The sequence below is a fragment of the Pongo abelii genome, chromosome 6 (assembly GCF_028885655.2).
Source record: "Pongo abelii isolate AG06213 chromosome 6, NHGRI_mPonAbe1-v2.0_pri, whole genome shotgun sequence".
In the NCBI taxonomy this organism is placed as follows: domain Eukaryota; kingdom Metazoa; phylum Chordata; class Mammalia; order Primates; family Hominidae; genus Pongo; species Pongo abelii.
This window is the reverse complement of record NC_071991.2, coordinates 11,001,848-11,023,060: the sequence shown is the minus strand read 5'-3', so window position 1 is coordinate 11,023,060 and position 21,213 is coordinate 11,001,848. Positions and strand designations below refer to the sequence as shown.

The 21,213-nt window shown below is 49.3% G+C and overlaps 1 protein-coding gene across 4 annotated transcripts; it reads left to right on the top strand.

Moving 5' to 3' along the window:
* The first annotated feature begins 1,236 nt into the window (after window positions 1–1,236).
* On the top strand, window positions 1,237–8,364 carry IFT22 (intraflagellar transport 22). 4 transcript variants are annotated; one of them, XM_002817801.5, is made up of 5 exons: window positions 1,237–1,410; window positions 4,039–4,115; window positions 4,860–4,949; window positions 6,547–6,749; window positions 7,806–8,364. In XM_002817801.5, exons 1-5 carry the CDS (start codon window positions 1,372–1,374, stop codon window positions 7,952–7,954), a joined length of 558 nt encoding a protein of 185 aa, XP_002817847.1. In that variant the 5' UTR covers window positions 1,237–1,371; the 3' UTR covers window positions 7,955–8,364. The 4 variants fall into 4 exon arrangements, with proteins under 4 accessions (XP_002817847.1, XP_002817848.1, XP_009240940.1 ...); XM_002817802.4 differs by lacking the exon at window positions 4,860–4,949 and having other exon boundaries at window positions 1,251–1,410; XM_003777005.5 differs by lacking the exon at window positions 4,039–4,115 and having other exon boundaries at window positions 1,276–1,410.
* The last annotated feature ends 12,849 nt before the right edge of the window (window positions 8,365–21,213 follow it).

The window sequence follows — 21,213 nt, the reverse complement described above, 5'->3', positions numbered from 1 at the left end:
TCACTGCAACCTCTGCCTCCTGGGTTCAAGTGATTCTCCTGCCTCAGCCTCCTGAGTAGCTGGGATTACAGGTTCGTGCCACCACACCCGGCTAATTTTTGTATTTTTGGTAGAGACCGGTTTCACCATGGGAATGTGCATGGGAAAGCACTTGACAAGCTGCACTCTGCAGGTTGGTCTCCCCATCTGGCCTAGAATCTACCAGGACGAAGGGACTGTGCAGAACCTCAAGTGATCCACCTGCCTCGGCCTCCCAAAGTGCTGGGATTACAGGCCTGGGCCACCGCGGCCAGCCAAGCAGTTCTTTTCAATACAAAGACTATGTTACTATGTTACCGAAGGTTAAAGATTTGATAGGGAGTTGATGACTAGAAATTTTTGTCATTTCAGCCCTTTTGTGGGCTAGCATATTTTGTACCGGCACTCTCGGCACACAGACATTTAATATCATGGCTTATCCGAAATTCTGACTTGACTCTGTATTTTCAGACTGACCTAACTAATTGAATTCAGCAGAAATGTTTCTAGACACCTGCACTGACTAAACGATTCCAGTCATCATCTCTGGTTTCTCCTAGGTCAGACGAATTGATAGTGAGTGGTGAATCCTTTTACAGAAACCAGACTTTCACCTGATTTTTTCTAAGCTGTGCCACGGCAGTGATAAATTGGCTCCCAAGTGGACGACCACAGTGATATCATGCCACAGTGATAAAGGAGTCAAGGCCTGGTTCCAAGGCCAGCTTGGCACTTGTATGGCCTGTCTGAGCTCTCGGGATTATTGGGAGAAACAAAGGTTTGGAAACGGCCATTCCGCCCCCTCCTGGAGTCTTGCTTTCCGCGTCTCTACCGAGACCGGTGGAACGGGCCTGCAGTCCCAGAATTTTGGGAGGTGGAGGTGGGAGGATCATTTCAGCCCAGGAGTTCGAAAACAGCCTGGGCAACAGCAAAACCCAGTCTTACAAATACAAAAATTTTAAAAATTAGTCGGACGTGATGGCGCGTGCCTGTAGTGCCAGCTACTCGGGAGGCTGAGGCAAGAAGGATCGTTTGAGCCCAAAAGTTGGAGGTTGCAGTGAGCCGAGATCGCGCCACTGCGCTCCAGCCTGGGCAACAGAGTGAGACCCTGTCTCTGAAATACAGGCCAATCCCGCAGAACCGCGTCTGCAGCCCGGGATTTGTGGCTTCTTTCCGACCCCCTCCCAGTCGCAGACGCGCCCGCTTTCCGCCCCGCGCGCCGGAAGTGGCCGAGTCCCGTCGGCCCCTGCGGGCCGCTCGCCGTCGCCGTGGAAACGAAAGAGGCCAAGTAGCGCTCCGCCCCGACACGCCGGCTCCGGTGGGCTCCAGCCGGCTACGCCGCGGCGGACAACGATGCTGAAGGCCAAGATCCTCTTCGTGGGGCCTTGCGAGGTGAGTCCCGGCCCGGCGCGGCAGAGGGAGCGGGGAGCAGGCCTCGGGGCCTGGGCGAGCGCAGGTCCCCACCCGTCTGATCTGCGGCTTGCTCCAGGAGGCGGGAACCCGGGCCCACCGCGCCCATCCCGGCTGGCGCCCCTGCCCTTTCTGTGAACTCCGTGCTTTCAGACCTTGATTCCAACCACTGCCCGGAGGAGGTAGTGGAGGCGAGCCCGGTGTTAATGAGCCCCGAAGGCCCAAGGTACTGAGTGGCATCATTGGAACCACAGCCTAGGTTAACAGAAAGAGTTGCCCCCGGGATCCCCCTAATGAATGCGTCTGTGGGTCTGGACTTCTGTTTGAGACAGGTTGTCGCTGTGTCATCCAGGCTGGAGTGCAGTGGTGTGATCATATCTCACTGCAGCCTCGACTTCCCTGGGCTCAAGCAGTCCTCCTGCCTCAGCCTCCTGAGTACCTGGGACTACAGGCGTGCACCACCACGCCCGACTAAATTTGTTGTTTTTGTTTTGTTTTGTTTTTTTGAGACAGAATCTCGCCCTGTCACCCAGGCTGGAGTGCAGTGGCATGATCTTGGCTCAGTGCAAACTCCGCCTCCCGGGTTCAAGCGGTTCTCCTGCCTCAGCCTCCTGAGTAGCTGGGATTACAGGCCCACACCATTACCCCTGGCTAATTTTTGTACTTTTTGTAGAGCTGGGTTTTCACCTTGTTGGCCACGCTGGTCTCTAACTGCTGACCTCAAGTGATCCGCCCGCCTCGGCCTCCCAAAGTGCTGGGATTATAGGGATGAGCCACCGCGCCTGGCCTTGATTTGTTAATTATTAGTAGAGACAGGATCTTGCTATGTTGCCTAGCACCTAGGCTGGTTTCCAACTCTTGGGCTCAAACAGTCCTCCCGCCTCAGCCTCTCAAAGTTCTGGGAATACAGGCGTGAGCCATTGCTCGAGGCCTGGGCGTTGTACTATATGGTCCTGGAACCATTGGCTATTAATGTGTGTGTTGGGGGCCCGGTAGTGGGGATCACATCTACATGTATACTTCACATCATCCACAGAAATAAAGCTCAGATGGACTACAGCTAAATGCGTTTAAAACAAACAAACAAAAAAGCCCGGGCGCGGTGGCTCACGCCTGTAATCCCAGCACTTTGGGAGGCCGAGGCGGGCGGATCACGAGGTCAGGAGATCGAGACCATCCTGGCTAACACGGTGAAACCCCGCCTCTACTAAAAATACAAAAAAATTAGCCGGGTATGGTGGCGGGTGCTTGTAGTCCCAGCTACTCGGGAGGCTGAGGCGTGAACCTGGGAGGTGGAGCTTGCAGTGAGCCGAGACTGTGCCACTGCACTCCAGCCTGGGTGACAGAGCAAGACTCCGTCTCAAAAAATAATAATAATTTAAAAAAAACGCAGCTGGGTGCAGTGGCTCACGCCTGTAATCCCAGCACTTTGGGAGGCCAATGCAGGTGGATCACCTGAGGTCAGGAGTTCGAGACCAGCCTGAGTAACATGGTGAAACCCCATCTGTACTAAAAATACAAAACTTCGCTGGGCTTGGTGGTGCATGCCTGTAATCCCAGCTACTCGGGAGTCTGAGGCAGGAGAATCGCTTGAATCCGGGAGGCAGAGGTTGCAATGAGCCAAGATCACGCCATTGCACTCCAGCCTGGGGAACAAAAGCGAAACTCCATCTAAAAATAAAAAAATAAAACCTGTAGAAGTCTTAGGCCAGGCGCAGTGGCTAACACCTGCCAGCACTTTGGGAGGCTGAGGTAGGGAGACCACTTGAGCTCAGGCATTCAAGACCAGCCTGGGCAACATAGGGAAACCCCATCTCTACAAACAATACAAAAATTAGCCAGGCGTGGTGGTGCACACCTGTAGTCCCAGGTGGCTCAGGAGGCTGAGGCAGCAGGATCACTGGAGCCCTACAGATCAAGGCTGCAGTGAGCTATGATCACATTGCTATACTCCAGCCTGGGCAACAGAGCAAGACCTTGTCTCAAAAAAAAAAAAAAAAGCAATGTGTATTACTCATATAATCGAGATGGACAAACAGCTCCATGTGAGATTATGAGACAGCTAGCCACAAGTCCCCAGGCTGACTTTGATCCTCTCTGTGACCTAAAAGAACTCCTTGGCTGAGTGCAGTAGCTCATCCCTATAAACCCAGCACTCTGGGAGGCCCAGGCAGGTGGATCACCTGAAGTCAGGAGTTCGAGACCAGCCCGAGAAACCTGGTGAAACCCCGATTTCTACTACAAATACAAAAGTTAGCCTTGCGTGGTGGCAGGCGCCTGTAATCCCAACTACTCTGGAGGCTGAGGCAGGAGAATTGTTTGAACCCGGGGGTTGCAGTGAGCCTAGATCACAGCCTGGGCAATAAGAGTGAAACTCTGTCTCAAAAAATAAAAATAAAATCTCCTTAATCTCATGCTTCCGGGGCCCCAGACCAGGCTGTGCCCACTGCACTAGAGCAAGACAGTGAGGTCGTAACCACCCCAGTGATCTCAGGGTGCCCATGACCTATGACTGCACCACACCGGGTTCCAGGCCACCTCTTGGGGTCATTTTTTCGGTTTCCTTTTCTGCCTTTCAGCAAAGACCTTTATTTGCACTCATTTTCACAGAGTGGAAAAACTGTTTTGGCCAACTTTCTGACAGAATCTTCTGACGTCACTGAATACAGCCCAACCCAAGGAGTGAGGTGAGCCCTGACAAATCTGTGTCCCAAAGAGTGTCCAACTGGCTGGGCAGGGAGGCTCATTCCTCTAATCCCAGAGCTCTGGGAGGTCAAAGCGGGAGGATCTCCTGAGGCCTGGGCAATATAGGGAGACCCCGTCTCAACTAAAAATAAAACATTAGCCAGGTGTGTTGGCATGTGTCTGTAGTCTCAGCTACAGGGTAGGTTGAAGCAGAAGGATCATTTGAGGCCAGGAGTTGGAGGCTGCAGTGAGCTATGATTGTGCCACTGCACTCCAGCCTGGGTGACAGAGTGAGACCCTGTCTCAAAACAAAATTAATAATAAAACAATTTTAAAAGACTGCCCAACCATCACCCACCTCCTACTTTTGTTGCTGTTGGCATTCCAAAAGTGTAATGCAGCCTCATTATTGGTGCTGCTACTGTTCTTCTTTTTTTTTTGAGATGGAGTCTCATCCTGTCGCCGAGGCTGGAGTGCAGTGGCACGATCTGGGTTCACTGCAACCTCCGCCTCCCAGGTTCAAGCGATTCTCCTGCCTCAGCCTCCCCAGTAGCTGAGATTACAGGTGCACACCATCATGCCCGGCTAATTCTTTTATTTTTAGTGTAGCAAGGGTTTCGCCATGTTGGCCAGGCTGGTCTCGAACTCCTGACCTCAAGTGATCTGCCCGCCTTGGCCTCCCAGACTGCTGAGATTACAGGCGTGAGCCACTGCACCCAGCCTACTGCTCTTCTTTTTCCTTTTAGGATCCTAGAATTTGAGAACCCGCATGTTACCAGCAACAACAAAGGCACGGGCTGTGAATTCGAGCTATGGGACTGTGGTGGCGATGCTAAGTATGTTTCCTTTAAAGAAAGTCACTTCATCAAATGGTTTAAAAATTAGCTGCCCAAGCCAGGGGCGGTGGCTCACACCTGTAATTCCAGCACTTTGGGAGGCCAAGGTGGGTGGATCACCTGAGGAGAAGAGTTCAAGAGCAGCCTGGCCAACGTGGCGAAGCTCCATCTCTACTAAAAATACAAAAAATTAGCCAGGCTTGGTGGCGGGCACATGTAATCCCAGTTGGGAGGCTGAGGCAGGAGAACTGCTTGAACCCAGAGGCGGAGGTTGCAGTGAACCCAGGAAGTTCAAGCAGAGGTTGCTTGAACCCGAGAGGCAGAAGTTGCAGTGAGCCGAGATCGCACCATTGTACTCCAGCCTGGGCGACAGAGCTGGATTTCTAGCTCAAAAAACAAAACAAAACAAAAAAATCAGCTGCCCACCAGGCACCATGAAGTTGGGCCTAGCATGTTTCCTGGCACGTATGAGGAGCTTGATAAATTATTTGCTGCCATGCATTGCTTTATACGCTTTAGTGATTAGGTTATGATGCAGTTAGAAGTCATCAACCTTGGCCAGGCGCAGTGGCTGACGCCTGTAATCCCAGTACTTTTGAGGCTGAGGCAGGCAGATCACCTCAGGTCAGGAGTTCAAGACCAGCCTGCCCAACATGATGAAACCTCATCTTTAAAAAAAAAAAAATAGGGGCCAGGCACCATGGCTCACACCTGTAATCCGTTGCTTTGGGAGATCACCAGAGCTCAGGAGCTTGAGACCAGCCTGGCCAACATAGCGAAACCTTGTCTCTACTAAAAATACAAAACTTAGCCCAGTACAGTGGTGTGTACCAGTAATCTCAGCTGCATCAGGAGACTGAGGCACGAGAATCGCTTGAACCTGGGAGGTGGACGTTGCGGTAAGCCAAGATTGTGCCACCGCACTCAAGCCTGGGCGACAGAGCCAGACTCTTGTCTCAAAAAATAATAATAATAATAATTTTTTTTTAATGAAGAAATCATCAACCTTTACAAAAAATAAAATTGACCTGATGTGGTGCACACCTGTAGTCCTAGCTACTCAGGAGGCTGAGGCAGAAGGATCACTTGGGCCCACATTGGAGGCTGCAGTGAGCTATGATCCCACAACTGCACTTCAGCCTGGGACACAGAGCAAGACCCTGTCTCTTAAAAAAAGTCATCCACCAATTTTTTTTTAAATTTTTTTTATTTTTTTGAGATGGAGTCTCACTCTGTCACCCAGGCTGGAGTGCAGTGGCACGATCTCTGCTCACTGCAAGCTCTGCCTCCCGGGTTCACGCCATTCTCCTGCCTCATCCTCCCGAGTAGCTGGGACTACAGGCGCCCACAACCACACTCGGCTAACTTTTTTGTATTTTTAGTAGAGACGGGGTTTCACCATGTTAGCCAGGATGGTCTCGATCTCCTGACCTTGTGATCGCCTGCCTCGGCCTCCCAAAGTGCTGGGATTACAGGTGTGAGCCACCACGCCCAGCCGTCATAGACCAACTTTTAATACTAAGATATTCTTTTTAAAGTCCACAGTTAGAAACCAGAATGACCTAACTTTCCCTCTTGTTCCTTTTCTTCCTCGCAGGTTCGAGTCCTGCTGGCCAGCCCTGATGAAGGATGCTCATGGAGTGGTGATCGTCTTCAATGCTGACATCCCAAGCCACAGGAAGGAAATGGAGATGTGGTATTCCTGCTTTGTCCAACAGCCGTCTTTACAGGACACACAGTGTATGCTAATTGCACACCACAAACCAGGCTCTGGAGATGATAAAGGAAGCCTGTCTTTGTGTAAGGAAACTGGAATTTCTCTTCCTGTTTTGTCTTGAATGTTTTGGACACCTACATATTGTCCTATGTCCTAGAAACCAGCAGCTCTGTCCAGTTACTGAGCACCTACTGTACCCTAGACAATTGTTGCCCTCTCCATGTGAGTCCACTCTGTCTCTACTAAAAATACAAAAATTAGCCAGGCATGATGGCAGGCACCTGTACTCCCAGCTACTCAGGGGGCTAAGGCAGGAGAATTGCTTGAGCCCAGGAGGCGGAGAATGCAGTGAGTTGAGATCTCACCACTACACTCCAGCTTGTGTGAGAGGGCGAGACACCATCTCAAAAAAAGGAAAAAAGAAAAAGGCCGGGCGTGGTGGCTCACGCCTGTAATCCCAACGCTTTGGGAGGCCAGGGTGGGCGGATCACTTGAGGTCAGGAGTTCTAGACCAACCTGGCCAACACGGTGAAACCCCATCTCTACTAAAAATACAAAAATTAGCCAGGGGTGGTAATGCATACCTGTAATCCCAGCTACTCAGGAGGCTGAGGCAGGAGAATCACTTGTACCTGGGAGGTAGAGGTTGCAGTGAGCTGAGATTGTGCCGTTGCACTCCAGCCTGGACAACAAGAGTGAAACTCTATTTCAAAAAAAAAAAAAAGAGTAGAATACAGAGTGGGAAAATCCTTGTAGCTATTCTTGGGTACAACTAGGGGGGCACTCTTTCTGAAAGAACTTTTCTGGAAAAAAACCTCCAATTCACATAACACACATCCCAGAGGTGACACAGTCATCCTGAAAAAGAACTCACAAAATATTCAGAAACAAAATGAGAATAATAGAGAATCTATTCCTTTCTGGTTTAAGAACAGAAGACCTGGAAAGTGGTTCGTAAGGTTTTCATCCTGTCGCCAGGGGGCAGTATAGCAAACCCGTTCTCTGTTCTCTGGTGTCAAGGAAGACAACTTGATCTGTGAACTTCAGAAAGTTAAATTTCTTCTAGAAGTTTCATTGGGAGCTGTAAAGGGCCCCTCATGGAAACTCTTTGCCTAATTAACCTTATCTTCATTTTCAAGCGCCACCCTTGAACAAGCTGAAGCTGGTGCACTCAAACCTGGAAGATGACCCTGAGGAGATCCGGATGGAATTCATAAAGTATTTAAAAAGCATAATCAACTCCATGTCTGAGAGCAGAGACAGGGAGGAGATGTCAATTATGACCTAGCCAGCCTTCACCTGGGACTGCCACATCCCCAGTGAAATCAGCATGTTTCTCGGTGCAGATCTGAAATCACATCCAGCTCCTGATGTTTTCTTCTCCCTCTGACTGCAGAGGAAGTGTTCCTACCTGCAGGAAGGCACCTGTCACGCAGGGCGTTCACTCAGACCATCTGTGCTCTGTCCTGAGTTCAGTTGAGAAAATCCTATTATCGAATTTGGATTTCCTGGCCCCAGAACTTCCCAAAGACCTGTAAAATGGAGGGATTTACCGCCTCACATATGTCCAGTTATACAGTTTGTGGAATTGTAACCGTCGCAGCCCAATGATACAACAGTAGTTTAATCGTGTATTGGCTTGAATGTGATTTTCATTCCTTGATTCACCCAACAAATGCCGACTGGCTGAGCACCTGCTGTGTGTGCACTGCTGTTCTAGCTGCTGACCGTAGACAGCATAAATGAAAAAGACAGAAATCCCCACCGTCGTGGAACTCATTCCATTTTCCTAAATGTTAGTTTGGTGCAAAACTAATCGTGGTTTTTGCCATTTTTAATTTTTAATGGCAGAAGCCACTATTACTTTTGCACCAACCTAACAGGCTGATTCAGAAACTTGAGTGCAATGTCTTGGATATGCAAAAAAGAAAATCAAAATGCATTCTTCATTCTCTGTAAGAGTTCTAGGCGGGGCGTGGTGGCTCACACTTGTAATCCCAGCACTTTGGGAGGCCGAGGTGGGCGGATCGAGGTCAGGAGATCGAGACCATCCTGACCAACATGGTGAAACCCCATCTCTACTAAAAATAGAAAAATTAGCTGGATGTGGTGGTGTGTGCCTGTAATCCCAGCTACTTGGGAGGCTGAGGCATAAGAATTGCTTGAGCCTGGGAGGCAGAGGTTGCAGTTAGCCAAGATCACGCCACTATACTCCAGCCTGGGCAACAGAGCAAGACTCCATCTCAAAAAAAAAAAAAAAGAGTTCTAGCCCAGGAGCGGTGGCTCACACTTGTAATCCCAGCACTTTGGGATGCCAAGGCAGGCAGATCACTTGAGGCCAGGAGTTCAAGACCAGCCTGGCCAACATGGCAAAACCCCATCTCTACTAAAAATAGAAAAATTCACAGGGTGTGCTGGCACACGCCTGTAATACCAGCTACTCAGGTGGCTGAGGCATAAGAATTGCTTGAGCCTGGGAGGCAGAGATTGCACTGAGCCGAGATTGCGCCACTATACTCCAGCCTGGGTGACAGAGACCTTGTCTCAAATAAATTAAGTTATATTAAATGTTTAAAAAGAGGTCTAAGTAAGTTTCATATGCTGCCCTCCCTCAGATAATGAGGGAACCTGGGGTACTTAAAATGCCAAATGAACGTATACTTGATCTTTATTCATAGATTTTGTATTTGAGAATTTGCCTACTCACTAAAATATGTTTGTAACCCCCAAATCAATACTGTGGCACTTTCTCAGTTATTCGCAGACACACAGAGTGACAAAAACTTTGAAGTGCCTGGCTGGGCGTGGTGGCTCACACCTGTAATCCCAGCACTTTGGGAGGCTGAGGCAGGCAGATCACAAGGTCAAGAGATTGAGACCATCCTGGCCAACATGGCGAAACTTCGTCTCTACTAAAAATACAAAAATTAGCTGGGCATGGTGGGGCGTGCCTGTAGTCCCAGCTACTTAGAAGGCTGAGGCAGGAGAATTGCCTGAACCCGGGAGGCGGAGACTGCAGTGAGCCGAGATCGCACCACTGCACTCCAGCCTGGTGACAGAGCAAAAAAAAAAAATTGAAGTGCCTGGCCAGTTGCAGTGGGTCATGCCTGTAATCCCAACACTTTGGGAGGCTGAGATGGGAGAACTGCTTGAAGCCAGGAGTTCAAGAACAGCCTGGCCAACGTGGCGAAACCCCATCTCTACTAAAAATACAAAAATTCGCCAGGCGTCTTGGCACACACCTGTAATACCAGCTACTCATGTGGCTGAGGCATAAGAATTGTTTGAGCCTGGAGGCCGGGCGCAGTGGCTCACGCCTGTAATCCCAACACTTTGGGAGTCTGAGACGGGTGGAAATCCTGAGGTCAGGAGTTCAAGACCAGCCTGTCCAACATGGTGAAACCCTCTCTACTAAAAATACAAAAATTAGCTGGGCGTGGTAGCGCGTGCCTGTAATCCCAGCTACCTGGGAAGCTGAGGCAGGAGAATCACTTGAACCCGGGAGGCAGAGGTTGCAGTAAGCCGAGATTGTGCCATTGCACTCCAGCCTGGGCAACAAGAGCAAAACTCCATCTCAAGAAAAAGAAAAAAGTGCCGAGCGCAGTGGCCAATGCCTGTAATCCCAGCACTTTGGGAGGCCAAGACAGGTAAATCACAAGGTCAGGAGTTCGAAACCAGCCTGTCCAACATGGTGAAACCCCGACTCAACTAAAAACACAAAAAAATTAGCTGGGCCTGGCGGCGGGCACCTGTAATCCCAGCTACTCAGGAAGCTGAGACAGGAGAATCGCTTCAACCCAGGAGGCAGAGGTTGCAGTGAGCCAAGATCGCACCACTGCACTCCAGCCCCGGCAACAGTGCGAGACTCCGTCACACACACACACAAAAATCTCTCCAAAACATTATATTTATTTAGATGACCTTGATATGGACACTATATCCAGTTGGAAAGTGGAGTACAGACACAATTTTTTGTTTGTCTTTGTTTTTTTTGAGACACGGTGTCACTCTGTCATCCCAGCTGGAGTGCAGTGGCATGACCACGGCTCACAGCAGCCTCAACCTCCTGGGCTCCACTGATCTCGCCAGCTCAGCCTGTGAGTAGTTGAGACTAGAGATACACACACCAGTAATGGTCCAGCCCACTAATTAGTGCACGCCTGGCTAATTTTTGTGCTTTTTGTAGAGATGGGGTTTTGCCATGTTGCCCCAGCTGATCTCGAACTCCTGTCCTTGAGTGATCCACCCATCTCAGCCTCCCAAAGTGGTGGGATTATAGGCATGAGTCATTGTGCCCAGCCCATACACAACCTCTAAAAAATTTTTCATAACACCAAATTGGTAAACATGTTCAAAAGATTTAATGTACAGAATCACTAGATATGGTGAGTTTATGGTTTATTGTAGAAGCAAGTTTGTTTTAATCATCTTAGGAGATTTTTTTGTGTTGTTTTGTTTTTTTGAGAGTCTCACTGCAATCTCCACCCTCCGGGTTCAAGCGATTCTCCTCCCTCAGCCTCCCAAGCAGCTGGGATTACAGGTGCCTGCCACTGCACCCGGCTAATTTTTGTATTTTTAGTAGAGACGAGGTTTCACGTCTTGGCCAGGCTGGTCTTGAACTCCTGACCTTGTGGTCCACCCGCCTCAGCCACCCAAAGTACTGGGATTACAGGCATGAGCCACTGCACCCGGCCATGGAGTTATTTTTCATTCATAATTGTTATGTTTGTAATTTTTTAACATAGCCAACAAGAAAATACACTAAGTAGATCAAATGGTAGATGTAGCTCTTTTCAGCTGAGAGTGGGAGAAAAAGTTGAGGCACCTAAGGGAGATGAATAAAAATGCTAGGGTGTCTGTCACTTTCACAGTGAGGAGGGCTGACATGTAGCTGTGTGAGCAGTCTACTGGAGAGAGTGGCTTTTCTAGACCATGACAATTCCCTGGCAATTTAGTTTGAACCACATTCACCTGTTAGGATTACCATGCATACTATTAACGTCAACTGAACTAAATCATCTTTCCATGACTGCTGCCTAACAAGAATCCATCTCGCAAAATTGACCACCTCTAAAGGAAATTATTTTCATTTCACCTTTAATGATTATTCAAGACCCCAGTATAACAACCCAAGGCCAGGCACGGTGGCTCATGCCTGTAATCCCAGCACTTTGGGAGGCTGAGGCGGGTGGATTAGGAGGTCAAGAGATCGAGACCATCCTGGCCAATGATGAAACCCCATCTCTACTAAAAATACAAAAAATCAGCCAGGCGTGGTGGCAGGCACCTGTAGTCCCAGCTACTCGGGAGGCTGAGGCAGGAGAATGGCGTGAACCTGGGAGGTGGAGCTTGCAGTGAGCCGAGACCGCACCATTGCACTCCAGCCTGGGCGACAGAGTGAGACTCCGTCTCAAAAAAAAAAAAAAAAATTAACCCAGCAGATTTTGTTCACATGAATGGCCAGAGTACAACCCATTAAATATTTGAATTGAGTAAAAGGCTTCAGATTTTAAGTTTTGAGAGTTTTCTTTCTGCTTGATCTAGTCTATCTTTGAAGCTTTTGAGTGTACTTTGTATTTCATCCAGTGATTTCTTAAGTTCCACATTTGCCATGTGCTCTGGAAAATTCTGTATCTGGTTGGTAAATACCTCAACCATATCCAGAATTGCTGTTGACATTTCCTTACTTTCTTTTTCAGAAGTCTCTTGAATCCCCCTAATCTTGGTTAAAATCAGTTTCCACAATTCTCTATATGACATTTCTTGAATTTCTTTTGGATGGGGATCTGTTGCTGGAGAATTACTGGGTTCCTTTGGAGGCGCCCCACTTCCTTGCTTTTTCACATTTCCTGTGTCCTTCCGTTGAGATCTGCGCATCCTGTGTAAATTGCTTCTTCCAAGTTTGTGAACTCGCTTTGTAGGGGAGGACTTATTCCTGAAAATGTAGATAGGGTGTTGGTTAGGTGGGGCACTTTGGCTTTGATTGGGGTAGTACTGTAGGCTCTGTATGATTTCTTGGGTGGCTTAGGGTGTGGTTATTAGTGGAGGGTGTCGTTGCTGGGGACTAGGAGGCTAAGGTGGGCCAGTCTTTGAGCCCAGGAGCGGTGTAGGCTGGCTCTGGCATTAATGGGTTCAGGGGAGCTATTTGGAGTCCTCTAGGTGCGCTGCTCAAATCCTGGTAGTAGCAGCCCCTATGGGCGGCAAGCCACCCAGGCGCGGAGGCAAGAGACTGAGGACACGAGCTGTTCCAGTATAATAAAATATAAAACAAGAATAGTTATACCAGATATAGATCTTAGAGATGATTATATATGAATATCATTAATCATTAGTTGGTAGTAATTACTCTTTATTCCAATATTATAATAATCCTCACTCTACAATCATAACCTAGGAAAAACCAGGCCATACAGAGATAGGAGCTGAGGGGACATAGTGAGGTGTGACCAGAAGACAAGAGTGCAAGCCTTCTGTTATGCCCAGACACAGCCACCAGAAGGGCTCCTTGGTCTAGCAGTAACGCCAGCGTCTGGGAAGACGCCTGTTGCCAGGCGGATGGTGGTCTAGCGGTAGCCTCAGTGTCAAGGAAAAACACCTGCTACTTAGCAGACCAGGAAAGGGAGTCTCCCTTTCCCTGGGGGAGTTTAGAGAAGACTCTATTCCTCCACCTCTTGTGGAGGGCCTGACATTAGTCAGGCTCGCCCGCAGTTATCCGGAGGCCTAACCGTCTCCCTGTGATGCTGTGCTTCAGTGGTCACGCTCCTAGTCCGCCTTCATGTTCCATCCTGTACACCTGGCTCTGCCTTCTAGATAGCAGTAGCAAATTAGTGAAAGTACTAAAAGTCTCTGATATGCAAAAATAATGGCGCAAGCTGTCTTTCTCTTTCTCTCCTCTCTCTCTCTCTCTGCCTCGGCTGCCAGGCAGGGAAGGGCCCCCTGTCCAGTGGACACATGACCCACGTGACCTTACCTATCATTGGAGATGACTCACACTCTTTACCCTGCCCCTTTTGCTTTGTATCCAATAAATAACAGCGCAGCCAGACATTCGGGGCCACTACCGGTTTCCACGCATTGGTGGTAGTGGTCCCCCGAGCCCAGCTGTCTTTTCTTTTATCTCTTTGTCTTATGTCTTTATTTCTACACTCTCTGGTCGCCGCACACAGCGAGAAGCCCACCGACCCTGTGGGGCTGGTCCTTGCAAGCCCCAGCTAAGCTCGTGGTTGATCCCAGGCCCTGGAGCAGTGGGTGTGATGTGGATGAGGACAGTTGCAGTTGGGTGGTATCCCACAGGCTGGGTCCCTGACCCCAGACCCCGGGGAGGAGTGTTCAGCCGCCAACGGTGGCGGAAAGGGCAGAACAGCCACCAATCCCCAGGCCCCTGGCCCGCGTGCTCAAGGTCCTCAGGGGACGGAGCCGCCAGCGGACTGTCCTCAGGCCCCCGGGGTTTGGGCTCTGGCTGTGACAGACAGGGAAGGGCTGGGCCCCAGGCTGCCGGCGGAAAGCTCAGGCGGGGCAGGGCGGGTGCGCAGTTGGCTCGTGTCTGGGTCCCGCGGCAGCGGCGGGGTTATTTGTCCTTTGGGACTCCTGAGAGCGCCCGGCCTCCCCTCTCGCTCCCTGGCCCTCAGCTGGCGGCGGCGGTAACCGCAGGCAAGGCAGGAACTGCCCTCGGGGCTGGACTCTCGGGGTGGCGGGGGCTGCAGCTGCAGCTGCTCAGGGCAAGGAAGCCTGTGGGCTCCACGTGGGCTCCTGCCACGCCGCTGGGGAATCTCTCGCCCGCTGCCCCCTATTCTGGAGGCCCGCGAGGGTCAGGGGGCTGTGGAAGTCCGTGGGGGGACTGCAGAGCCCCGGGGTCTCTCACTCACCCTTTCCCCGCGCGCGGGAGCTGCAGGCCGTCCCCGCCGATCCGATTTCTCCGCGCAGGCTGCCTGGGTGCCTCTGCTCCGCTCCTCGGGCTCCCCGTGGCTTCTCCGCTGAATCCCGCGTTCTCTTAGCGGATCTGCTGCAAATGTGAAAACCTACCGGCTCCTTCGGTTCCCGTCAGAGGAGAGGCGCGTGCCGGCTGCATCTACCAGGCCATCTTGAGCCTGTGGTCCTGGGTGGAAAGGGGGTCCCAAGTGCGCGAGTTACTCAAGGGCGTTCCCTGGAGGGTCTGGGTCGGCCCCGCCCCCTTCACTCCCGGGAAGGCCCCGCCCTCCCCTTCCAGACTGGACGGAAAGCTCCGTGTGCACACAGGTGTGTTAGCTAATAGAAATGGGAGCAGACTATTCACACTTTTCCACAAAAGTGTTCATTTTTCACTTTTTTTTTTTTTTTTTTGAGACGGAGTGCAGCGGCGCGATCTCGGCTCTCTGCAACCCGGGTCCAGGGTCAAGCAATTATCCTGCCTCAGCCTCCCGAGTAGCTGGGTTTACAGGCAAGCGCCAGCACACCCAGCTAATTTTTGTATTTTTAGTAGAGACGGGGTTTCACCATGTTGGCCAGGCTGGTCTTGAACTCCTGACCTCGTGATCTGCCCGCCTCGGCCTCCCAAAGTGCTGGGATTACAGGCGTGAGCCACGGCGCCCAGCCATTTTTCACTTTTTATACTGGGGATTTGTGTTAGTACTCACAGAGCCACCTTATTCTTTTTTTTTTTTTTTTTTTCTTTTTGAGATGGAGTCTGGCTCTTGTTGGCCAGGCTGCTGTGCAACGGCGCGATCTCGGCTCACCGCAACCTCCCCCTCCCGGGTTCAAGCGATTCTCCTGCCTCAGCCTCCTAAGTAGCTGGGATTACAGGCGCATGCCACCATGCCCTGCCTAATTTTGTATTTTTAGTAGAGATGGGGTTTCACCATGTTGGACAGGCTGGTTTCAAACTCTTGACCTCAGGTGATCCACTCACCTTGGCCTCCCAAAGTGCTGGGATTACAGACATGAGCCACCTTGCCTGGCCTGTCTTATTCTTTTTTATAGCTAAATAATATCAACGTAATCATCTATATTGGAATGTCACATATTGTTAGATGTTTGAAAAATCTTTTATGTTGAAATATGCATTTTTATAGATGGCCTTTGAACAGTATTGAAAAACATGATTTGGGGGTGTAAATATGTTTAAATGTGAAATTTCAGAGAGATTATTTCAACAATCATTCCTTTCAAAGGTAAAGATGGGGCTGAGCACAGTGGCTCACACCTGTAATCCCAGCATTTTGGGAGGCCAAGGCGGGCAGATCACCTGAGGTTGAGAGTTCGAGACCAGCTTGACCAACACGGTGAAACCCCCATCTCTACTAAAGACGCAAAATTAGCCGGGCGTGGTGGCGCATGCCTGTAATCCCAGCTACTTGGGAGGCTGAGGCAGGAGAATCGCTGTAACCCAGGAGGTGGAGATTGTGGTGAGCCAAGATGGCACGTTACACTCCAGCCCCGGCAACGAGAGTGAGACTCCATCTCAAAAAAAAAAAAAAAAGAAACGTTTTGTTTTTATATTATAAACCTAAAAATTTTAGTCACTCAGGATTTTTTCAAATTTAATAATATTGCTATCTTGTGACAAACTATCCATAACATAAAATTTGCCAATCTAACCTTTTTTTTTTTTTTTTTTTTGAGATGGAGTCTCGCTCTATTGCCAGTCTGGAGTGCAGTGGTGTGATCTTGGCTCACTGCAACCTCCACCTCCTGGGTTCAAGCCATTCTCCTGCATCAGCCTCCCAAGTAGCTGAGACTATAGGCGTATGCCACCACGCCCAGCTAATATTTGTATTTTTAGTAGAGACAGGGTTTCACCATGTTGGCCAGGATGATCTCAATGTCTTGACCTTGTGATCTGCCTGTCTCAGCCTCCCAAAGTACTGGGATTACAGGCATGAGCCACTGTGCCCAGCCTGCCTTTTTAGCCTAGGCTGGAGTAGAGTGGTGCCATCTGGGCTCACTTCATCCTCCATCTCCTTGGCTCAAGCCATCCTCCCACCTTAGCCTCCTGAGTAGCTGAGACTACAGGTTCGCACCACCATGACCAGCCAAATTTTTATTGTAGAGACGGGGTTTCACCATGTTCCCCAGACTGGTCTCAAACTTGTGAGCTGAATCCATCCACCCACCTCTGCCTTCCAAAGTACTCGGATTACAGGCGCGAGCTACCTGGTAGGACCAGCCCATTCTAACCATTTGGAAGTATACGGTTCAGTAGCATTAAATACACTCACGTTGTTATGCAACCATCACCACCATCCATCTCCAGAACTTTCTATGATCCCTAACTGAAACTCTATAAACATTGAACAACTCCCCTTTCCTCCTTCCCCCAGCCCCTGGCAACCACCATTCTATTCTATTTTTTGTCTCTGATGTTGCCTCCTCTAAGTCCTTTATACAAGAGAAATCATACAGTATTTGTTTGTTACTGGTTTATTCCAGGTAACCTAATGATCTCAAGGTTCACCTGATTGCAGCGTGTGTCAGAATTTCCTTCCTTTTTAAGGTGGAATACATCTGAGCACGGTGGCTCACGCCCGTAATCCCAGCACTTTGGGAGGCCAAGGCAAGTGGATCACCTGAGGTCAGGAGTTCAAAACCAGCCTGGCCAACATGGCAAAACCCTGTCTCTACTAAAAATATAAAATTAGCCAGGTGTGGTGGCACATGCCTGTAATCCCAGCTACTCGGGAGGCTGAGGCAGAATTGCTTGAACCCAGGAGGCTTGAGGTTGCAGTGAGCCAAGATCACACCATTGCACTCCAGCCTGGGCAACAAGAATGAAAATCCATCTCTAAATAAATAAGCCAGACATGGTGGGGCACACCTGTAATCCCAGCTACTCAGGAGGTTGAGGCATAAGAATCACGTGAACCTGGGAGGTGGAGGTTGCAGTGAGCCGACATCTCACCACTGCACTCCAACCTGGGTGACAAAGAGAGACTCTGCCTGGAAAACAAAACAAAAAACCTTCCCTCCTTAAGAAGGTAGAATAATATTCCATCATATGGCCAGACCACATTTTGTTTATCCCTTCATCTGTTGGCTATTTGGATGTTTCCAACTTTTGGCTTTAGTGAGTACACTGTAGCAGCCTGGGTGTACAGCTCACCCAGGATATTTTGGAAGATTGTTGGCATTTATCTCCAAAAGTTTATTTATTTATTTATTTATTTTGAGACGGAGTCTCACTGTCATCCAGGCTTGAGTGCGGTGGTGCGATCTCAGCTCACTGCAAGCTCCGCCTCCTGGGTTCATGCCATTCTCCTGCGTCAGCCTCCCGGTAGTTGGGACTACAGGTGCCCACCACCACGCCCAGCGAATTTTTTTTGTATTTTTAATAGAGACAGGGTTTCAGCATGTTGGCCAGGCTGGTCTCGAACTCCTGACCCTAGGTGATCCACCCTCCTCGGCCTCCCAAAGTGCAGGGACCAGCCCCACAGGGTCGGGGGGCTTCTCCCTGTGTGCGGCAACGAGAGAGTGTAGAAATGAAGACACAAGACAAAGAGATAAAAGAAAAGACAGCTGGGCCTGGGGGACCACTACCACCAATGCGCGGAGACCCGTAGTGGCCCCGAATGTCTGGCTGCGCTGTTATTTATTGGATACAAAGCAAAAGGGGCAGGATAAGGAGAGTGAGTCAGCTCCAATGATAGGTAAGGTCACGTGGGTCATGTGTCCACTGGACAGGGGGCCCTTCCCTGCCTGGCAGCCGAGGCAGAGAGGGAGAGGAGACAGAGAGAAAGACAGCTTACGCCATTATTTCTGCATATCAGAGACTTTTAGTACTTTCACTAATTTTCTACTGCTATCTAGAAGGCAGAGCCAGGCGTACAGGATGGAACATGAAGGCGGACTAGGAGCGTGACCACTGAAGCACAGCATCACAGGGAGACGGTTAGGCCTCTGGATAACTGCGGGCGGGCCTGACTGATGTCAGGCCCTCCACAAGAGGTGGAGGAACAGAGTCTTCTCTAAACTCCCCCGGGGAAAGGGAGACTCCCTTTCCCAATCTGCTAAGTAGCAGGTGTTGTTCCTTGACAGTTTTTGCTACCGCTAGACCACGGTCCACCTGGCAACGGGGGTCTTCCCAGACACTGGCGTCACCGCTAGACCAAGGAGCCCTCTGGTGGCCCTGTCTGGGCATAACAGAAGGCTCGCACTCTTGTCTTCTGGTCACTTCTCACTATGTCCCCTCAGCTCCTATCTCTGTATGGCCTGGTTTTTCCTTGGTTATGGTTATAGAGCGAGGATTATTATAATATTGGAATAAAGAGTGATTACTACCAACTAATGATTAATGATATTCATATATAATCATCTCTAAGATCTATATCTGGTATAACTGTTCTTGTTTTATATTTTATTATTGAAGGGGTGGGTCGCCCCTCCACACCTGTGGGTGTTTCTCGTTAGGTGGAACGAGAGACTTGGAAAAGAAAAAGACACAGAGACAAAGTATAGAGAAAGAAATAAGGGGACCCAGGGGACCAGCGTTCAGCATATGGAGGATCCCCCTGGCTTCTGAGTTCCCTTAGTATTTATTGATTATTTGTCGGTGTTTCTCAGAGAGGGGGATGTGTCATGGTCACAAGACAATAGTGGGGAGAGGGTCAGCAGAAAGACACGTGAACAAAGGTCTTTGCATCATAGACAAGGTAAAGAATCAAGTGCTGTGCTTTAGATATGCATACACATAAACATCTCAATGCTTTGCTAAGCAGTATTGCTGCCCGCATGTCTCACCTCCAGCCCTAAGGCAGTTTTTCCCTATCTCAGTAGATGGAATGTACAATCGGGTTTTATACCGAGACATTCCATTGCCCAGGGACGGGCAGGAGAGAGATGCCTTCCTCTTGTCTCAACTGCAAGAGGCATGCCTTCCTCTTATACTAATCCTCCTCAACACAGACCCTTTACGGGTGTCGGGCTGAGGGATGGTCAGGTCTTTCCCTTCCCACGAGGCCATATTTCAGACTATCACATGGGGAGAAACCTTGGACAATACCTGGCTTTCCTAGGCAGAGGTCCCTGCAGCCTTCTGCAGTGTTTGTGTACCTGGGTACTTGAGATTAGGGAGTGGTGATGACTCTTAAGGAGCATGCTGCCTTCAAGCATTTGTTTAACAAAGCACATCTTGCACAACCCTTAATCCATTTAACCCTGAGTTTGACACAGCATATGTTTCAGAGAGCACGGCGTTGGGGGTAAGGTCACAGATTAACAGCGTCTCGAGGCAGAAGAATTTTTCTTAGTACAGAACAAAATGGAGTCTCTTATGTCTACTTCTTTCTACACAGACATAGTAACAATCTGATCTCTCTTGCTTTTCCCCACAATTATACTGGAACAGCTCGTGTCCTCGGTCTCTTGCCTTGGTGCCTGAGCCACCTCACCTGGCAGAGTGTCTTTTCCAGACTATGACAATTGCCTGGTAATTTAGCTTAAGTTACATTCACCTGTTAGGATTACTGTGCGTACTGTTAATGTCAACTGAATCAAATCATCTTTCCATGACTGCTGCCTAACAAGAATCCATCTCAGCCAGCCTGGTGGCTCACGCCTGTAATCCCAGCCCTTTGGGAGGCCGAGGCGGGTGGATCACCTGAGGTCAGGAATTTGAGACCAGCCTGGCTAACATGGTGAAACCCCATCTCTACTAAAAATACAAAAATAAGACGGGTGTGGTGGTACACGCCTGTAGTCCCAGCTACTCCGGAGGCTGAGGCAGGAGAATCTCTTGAACCTGGGAGACGGAGGTTGCAGTGAACCAAAATCATGCCACTGCACTCCAGCCTGGGCAATGGAGCAAGACTCAGTCTCATTTAAAAAAAAAAAAAAAAAAAAAAAATCGATCTCACAAAATTGATCATCTCAAAAAGAAATTATTCTCATTTCACTTTAATGATTATCCAAGACCCCAGTATAAGAATTAACCCAGCAGATTTCATTCACATTAATGGCCAGAGTATAATAACCCTTTAAATCTTTAAGAAACATGCTTCAGATTTCAAGTTTTGAGTCTTTCTTCTACTCGTTCTAGTCTATCATTGAAGCTTTTGAGTTTACTTTGTATTTCATCCAGTGATTTCTTCAGCTTCAGAAGTGTCGTTAGGTTGCATTTAAGAATATCACTGGAGTTGATCATTTTTTCCTGCAGAACGATAACTTCTTCCATCTTCTCTGTTCTTTTCCAAATGATGCTTGAATTATGCCATCAACTGTATAATATGTATGTTCAATTCTCTCTCCAAAATATCTTCTGTTTTTTTTGGATGGGGATCTGTTGCTGGAGAATTACTGGGTTCCTTTGGAGGCGCCCTATTTCCTTGCTTTTTCATGTTTTCTGTGTCCTTCCGTTGAGATCTGCGCACCCTGTGTAAATTGCTTCTTCCAAGTTTGTGAACTCGCTTTGTAGGGGAGGACTTCTTCCTGAAAATGTAGATAGGGTGCTGGTTAGGTGGGGCACTTTGGCTTTGATTGGGGTAGTACTGTAGGCTCTGTATGATTTCTTGGGTGGCTTAGGGTGTGGTTATTAGTGGAGGCTGTGGTTGCTGGGGACTAGGAGGCCAGGTGGGCCAGTAT

Excerpts from the sequence above, each read along its gene's own strand:
- IFT22 (XM_002817801.5), top strand. The coding sequence starts at position 1,372 with ATGCTGAAGGCCAAGATCCTCTTCGTGGGGCCTTGCGAG. Across the intron at positions 1,411-4,038 it reads TCTTCGTGGGGCCTTGCGAG|AGTGGAAAAACTGTTTTGGC; the intron begins GTGAGTCCCGGC and ends TCATTTTCACAG. Across the intron at positions 6,750-7,805 it reads TAAAGGAAGCCTGTCTTTGT|CGCCACCCTTGAACAAGCTG; the intron begins GTAAGGAAACTG and ends TTCATTTTCAAG.